General features: G+C 49.4%; 1 protein-coding gene across 2 annotated transcripts; it reads left to right on the top strand.

The window, feature by feature from the left end:
* Window positions 1-494: 494 nt before the first annotated feature.
* LOC125538421 lies at window positions 495-3,601 on the top strand. 2 transcript variants are annotated; one of them, XM_048701685.1, is made up of 6 exons: window positions 495-727; window positions 1,114-2,129; window positions 2,216-2,374; window positions 2,473-2,601; window positions 2,695-2,956; window positions 3,105-3,601. In XM_048701685.1, exons 2-6 carry the CDS (start codon window positions 1,116-1,118, stop codon window positions 3,248-3,250), a joined length of 1,710 nt encoding a protein of 569 aa, XP_048557642.1. In that variant the 5' UTR covers window positions 495-727; window positions 1,114-1,115; the 3' UTR covers window positions 3,251-3,601. The 2 variants fall into 2 exon arrangements, with proteins under 2 accessions (XP_048557642.1, XP_048557637.1); XM_048701680.1 differs by having other exon boundaries at window positions 1,101-2,129.
* Window positions 3,602-5,705: the final 2,104 nt, after the last annotated feature.

Genomic DNA, 5,705 nt, shown 5'->3' with positions numbered 1-5,705 from the left:
TTGGCTATTTTTAAAATTATTGTTGGGCAAAAAAATAAACAAAAAGGAACCTGTCCTTGACAATACTCAAACCCAAGGACTGTTTACTGCTAAGCTGCACGCTCTAGCCAGCAAGCCAGTGAACCAGCTTGGTACTACTGGGCAACACATGTTCTTTATAATTTACTTCGGCCCAGGTCCTACCCGCCATCAAGTGTGGCGGTAGCCACTTGCCAATCGTTGCCTATCGCCATTGACTATAACGGTAGCCTGTTATATCCTACCGTCAACGTCTATGACAGTAGAAAAAAGGTTAGATTCAAACTTTTTTTTATAAATAGGGTCAAATCGTGCTAAAGTTTCGCATAAGGGTCAGAACAGTGAACAGTGAATTTGGCGGCCTGAGCCGTGAGCTGTACGTGAAAGGAATGATTCATGTGTTTGCCCAACGGCTAGATGAATGAGTCGAATATGGAATCTCCATCGAGCCTCATAACTTGTTGCCCCATACCGTGCCTCCCGTGGCTAGCTAGGTTCACCCCGTGACCGCGCAGTGACCCGTCCCGTCGCCCACTCTCCGCGCTTCTTCCCGATGAAACCCTCCCGTCCTTTGGGCACCTACTACACGGCTGGCTCCATTGAAGACCTCGCCCACCCAGTTTCTTCAAGGATACCCTGCGTGTGCTTGTGTTTGTGCTGGGAACATGGAGAAGGAGCTCCAGCGGTTCCACTGAGCTGAAGAGGCCCGGTTAGTTCTTCCCTCCGAGGGTGCTAGAATATATTGCATTAGTATCTTCTTTGATGGCTTGTTATTTCCTTGAATCAGTATTCTCCTTCTACAACTATTTAAGCTCTGAGGAGTTTCTCTGGTTTCAATCTAGGGCAAAAGCCTACTTATATTCAGTAAAGAGACATCGATGTTTCGATACCATGGTCTAAATAGTGAGGGATTAGGCAATACAACATTTTAATGTCTGATTTTAGTGTTTTCGGGAGTGTCATTCAGATCCCCCTCCTATTAGATGTATCTGGTTTTACCACAATGGTTATGCATACTCTTTTTTTTACTACTGTATATAGGAAGTACCTGAATAGTAATATGGTTTACTGATATAACACAGATTATTCGTGTAGCAATGCACAAGAAGAAAGAAACTATTCGTGCATCAGGGATGGATGACTGCATAGACCTCTGTTCTTCATCAGAAGAGGAAGGACGAGGAGTTCCTGCAGGGAGAGTCGAGTCAGAGTCTGATTCAGATTCAGAATTTGATGCAAATGCTGAAGGAGGAGTCGAGTCAGAGTCTGATTCAGAATTTGATGAAAATGCTGAAGGAGTTGATTCAGAGCCTGATTCAGAATCTGAAAAAAATGGTAAAGGACATGGAGTAAATGATAATGGACATGGAAAAGGAGGAGTTCCTGGAGGGGTAGCTGAGCCAGAGTTTGATTCAGAAATCGGAGAGCATGACAAAGGACTTGAAAAGAACACGTGCATCGGTTCAAGGTGCAGCGTGAAGAAAATGTACAACTTGATCCATGGATTAGATGAAGAGAAGAAAGGTTATGTGAGGGAGATTGGTTTTGGGGGCCTGCTTCTCCTGCCAAAGCTCATGAGGACAAACCGGCACTTCCTCATGTGGCTGCTAAGCAAAGTTGATGAGGAAGCAAGCTCTATCATCACAGGTTACCGCAGGGACATACCTTTCCATGATAAAGATGTGGAAACTGTGCTGGGAATTCCATGTGGCGGCGCACCGGTGCAGAGTGAACAACACGGTGTTCCTGAGAATGTGATAGCAGCGATCCGAAAGACTCTCGGAATATCCGAATCGGAGCGCGACATAGGTCCCATGGTTGCAATTGTGAAGAAGAAGGTCAGGGGCCAAAAGATGACAAAAGCAGAAATATCAAAATTCAAGATTGCTTTTGTTATATGCGCGGCAACGTACCTGTTTGCCCCAACAATGAAAAATGACTACTTTGTGACAGATTACTGGGGCGCGCTTACAAACCCTGACATAATTCATTTGCACAATTGGTCCGGTTACGTGAGGTCGGAGACTTTAAGAGCAGCAAAGAGGGTTAAAGCTGATTTGCTTGGAGGTAGCAAGAAGTCTAACCTATCTGGATGTCTGCCGTTCATTCAGGTAGAATATGCATCCATCGGCGAAATGTACCAGCCAGTCAATGCCTCTGATAATTATACATGATGCCTCTTTTATTGTTTGTGCAGACGTTCTATTTGGATAACTTGGAGGTGACCGGTGGAAATATCCCACACGACGAATTCCCCAGGATACAGTTTTACACGATGGAGGTGATCAACACGATAGTTGAAGACGACACGAGGTCACGCAAGGGAGCAGAACTTGTCACATATGGCCGATTGCTGGTAATGACAAATAGAACCTACGCACCAAATACTGAACTTTTTTTTGTGTGTGTTATATCATATATTCACATGAACCTTTGATCGTTTGTCATGGAAAGCCACGTCACGAAGCACTGGTGTGCTATCAGAGGAACCCCGCGAACAGGAACAATGTTGCTGGCGCATCAAATGTGTTTAACAGAAGCCAATCTAGATGCGCCGAGACCGGGTCTATGACCATAGATGAGGTAAGGTCGGTGAACGAAAAAGATCTTTATTTATCAGTATGAAGATTGAATCGCTAGTTATGGATAAGGTTTCATAAACGTATTCTTTTTCAGATTGAATCGCTAGTTATGGATAAGGTTTCATCCTTCGCAACGGCTTGTGAATATGTTTTGACAAGTTTTTCAAGGAAGAAGGAAGAGGAGAACCAGAGGCACCAAGCTGCCTTGGCAGACCTCGAGAACCAGTCGCAGCAACAGGTCAAGAATGAGTCCAGGAAAGTGAGAGATCAACTGAAAATACTGTTTGCTGGAATTAGGCATCAGGATGGAGTAAGCTGGAATATGAAGGGAAAACGCCCTTTATATGAAGATCCAGGTAAGACTACCAGCAAAGCATAATCATAATGGTAGGAGCTGTTTTGGGTGATATATTTGAGGACTGTAGCGGTCTTGGTGCTGCAGGTCACTTTGCTTAATTGATATATATCTTTTAGGCTAACCTTCACATTTCTTCAAATTCACAGCTCCAACTGAGGATGCTGATGTTGGTTGCCCTAACTCCGATATGCCTCAAGATAGCCATTCATCACCAGCTGCAGAGATACCTGGCCATGGATCTGAACTGGCGCGTCTTGGTATCAAGAGGGTAATTAAAAGAAGAAAAGAGTGATATTTTATCGTCGCTTGTCCAGTTCACATATATATTGTGGCCGGAATAATTCTCTCTTTTCTGTATTGTGAAACCTGGTGCATACATAAGCAGATAACCCGAGCGGAGGCAAAAAAAAAGTGATGATGGCTGCTTTTGTTATGTCTGAGCACCTGCGTGTGCGGTGATCTAGGGGTAAAAGGGTGTGGTTTCCCCCCTTTCCCACTCTAAGTTGGAGGGCATGTGGCCTTTGAGAACTTTCAGTTTCTCTATGATAGGGAGTTTAAAACTTTGTTCTTCACCCCTCCTGGTAGCGGTGCATGCGGCATGTTGGCTACCCTTTGCTGGGTGATAACATGGGGTGTTTCGTTTTGTGCGGTTTTCGTTTCTGTGTTTTTCTAGCGCCAAGACTATGTTACTCCATGTTTTGTTCCATTATCTGATGATAGTGGAACCCGATCCAATTTGGATCATATGAGAAAAATACATAACCAGATAACCTGGAAATCATTCTCTCTTTCTGGATGGAGGGTGCCCTGCCCTGCAAGAAAGAAAACAGAACCAGGTCCTCTATATGCATTTGAGAAAGAAACTGAACCAGGTCCTCTATATGCCAGCTTGCCAAGATCGTTTCTGTTATATGCGCAACGACTTGTTTGCCCCAACAATGAAAAATGACTACTTCGTTACAGATTTCTAGGGCGCGCTACTAACAAACCCTAACATAATTCATCTGCACAATTTGTCAGGTTATGTAAGGTCGGAGATTTTAATAGCAGCAAAGAGGGTTAAAGCTGATCTGCTTGGAGGTAGCGAAGTCTAATCTATCTCGATGTCTGCCGTTCATTCAGGTAAAATATGCATCCATCGACCATTCTTTTTCCGATAAAGAGTGTATTTTATTGACTTAAAATAAAACATCAAGAAGATATAAAACACGATGAGCCCACATCGGGCTTCTACATAATTAAGATACACACAACCAACACTAACACACGAACATGTCCGCAGCTAGCAAAATAATAAGACCAAAGTTATGTGTAGGCGAGGAATAAAGAAAAAAGTCCCAAAGCAATTAGATCAACTGTCATTAAAACTACAACAATGACCATATTTGCACCGACCATATCAAGACACCACATGGACGACGAAGTCTTCAACAACAACGCCTTCAGAAAGAGAGCGACGCTCAAGCGACGCCGTCACCCGATGCAGCCACTAAAGCCAGAATCTGGGTTTTCACTCTCACCATTGCCAGATATAAGGCTAACTCTACCGCACGACCCCAAATCGTCCGGGGTTGTCCGTTTAGGGTAAAAACGGTCCAGCGGAAATACTCAAACGGACAAAACTGTCCGCTGGTGTCCGTTTCAGTCCGGTCCAACCCCAAATCCAGACCCATGCATCTGGCTCCTGGCGACCTCGTCGCTCCCCACGCCCGCCGCAGTGTTCAGCCCGCCGTTCCGTCACCGCGTTCGCCACAGCGTCATGCATCTAGCTAGCTAGTGCTTGCATGCGCAGCAGCAGCAGCCGGGTGCTAGCTAGCTAGCAAGCTACCTGTGCAGCAGCTCGACGGCGAGCTCAGGACCAGGCGCTTGGACGCGCGGGCAACAACAACTCCACGCCGGACCACGGCTCCTCCGCGTACTGCCGGACCAAGTCCGTGGCCTCCCGCGCGAGCAGCCTGGCATGGCATAGGGCGCGGCCAGGAAGGCCAGCGCGCCGAGCACGGCAGGAGCGCGGGCGCGTCAAGCACGGCCAGAGGCGGCGCGCGCTGGGGAGCTCGGGGCGGCTCGCTCTGGCGGCGTTGCGGTGGGTGGGGGGCTACGAGGCAGGGCGAGCGCGCTCCGGCGAGCGCGGGGCGGCCCGGGAGCTCGGGGCGGGCGCGCTCCGGCAAGCGCGGGGCTGCGGGGCCGCCGGGGAGCTCGGCGCGGGGCGCGACCACAGCGGCAGAGGGCGGCGCGCGTGCAAGTTCGGTTCGGGGCGGTGCGCGGCCACGGCGGCTCTGCGCGGGGCGTGTGCAAGCTCGGCGCGGCGACGGCGGCTCAGGCCGACGCGCGGCGGCGGGCGAGCAGGTTAGCGTGTGGGCGAGTAGCAGGGCAGCTTGGCGCGGTGTCTAGCGGGCGAGCTCGGCGCAAACGAGTAGCAGGGCAGCGCGACTGGCGAGCTCGACGCGGTGCGCGGCAGTGGCGGGCAAGCATGAGCGGGGAGACGGACCGTTTGAAGTCAGGACGCCTCGTGCGCGTTGGGCACGGATGCTCCGAGCGCATGTCCGCGCCCGGACATCCGCCGAATCGCACCCAAACGGACGTCCAAAAGACAGATGCGGACGTCCGTATGGGGTCCTGCGCTGGAGTTAGCCTAACCAACTCTAATCAAACCTAGGCTTTCACCCCGGAGGCCGACGTCTGCGCGTGCACTGCAGATCCACGCTGGGAGACACCACGTATGCCCGCTGCCTCGGATCAGCCGGCTG

The sequence above is a fragment of the Triticum urartu genome, chromosome 1 (assembly GCF_003073215.2).
Source record: "Triticum urartu cultivar G1812 chromosome 1, Tu2.1, whole genome shotgun sequence".
Lineage (NCBI taxonomy): Eukaryota > Viridiplantae > Streptophyta > Magnoliopsida > Poales > Poaceae > Triticum > Triticum urartu.
Note: the sequence above shows the minus strand (reverse complement) of the source record. Positions and strands in the feature narration are given on the sequence as shown.

Bases quoted from the DNA above. Each gene is read 5' to 3' on its own strand.
- LOC125538421 (XM_048701685.1), top strand. From the start codon at position 1,116: ATGCACAAGAAGAAAGAAACTATTCGTGCATCAGGGATGGATGACTGC. The intron at 2,130-2,215 runs GTAGAATATGCA...TTGTTTGTGCAG, and splicing joins GATGTCTGCCGTTCATTCAG to ACGTTCTATTTGGATAACTT. The intron at 2,375-2,472 runs GTAATGACAAAT...TGTCATGGAAAG, and splicing joins TCACATATGGCCGATTGCTG to CCACGTCACGAAGCACTGGT.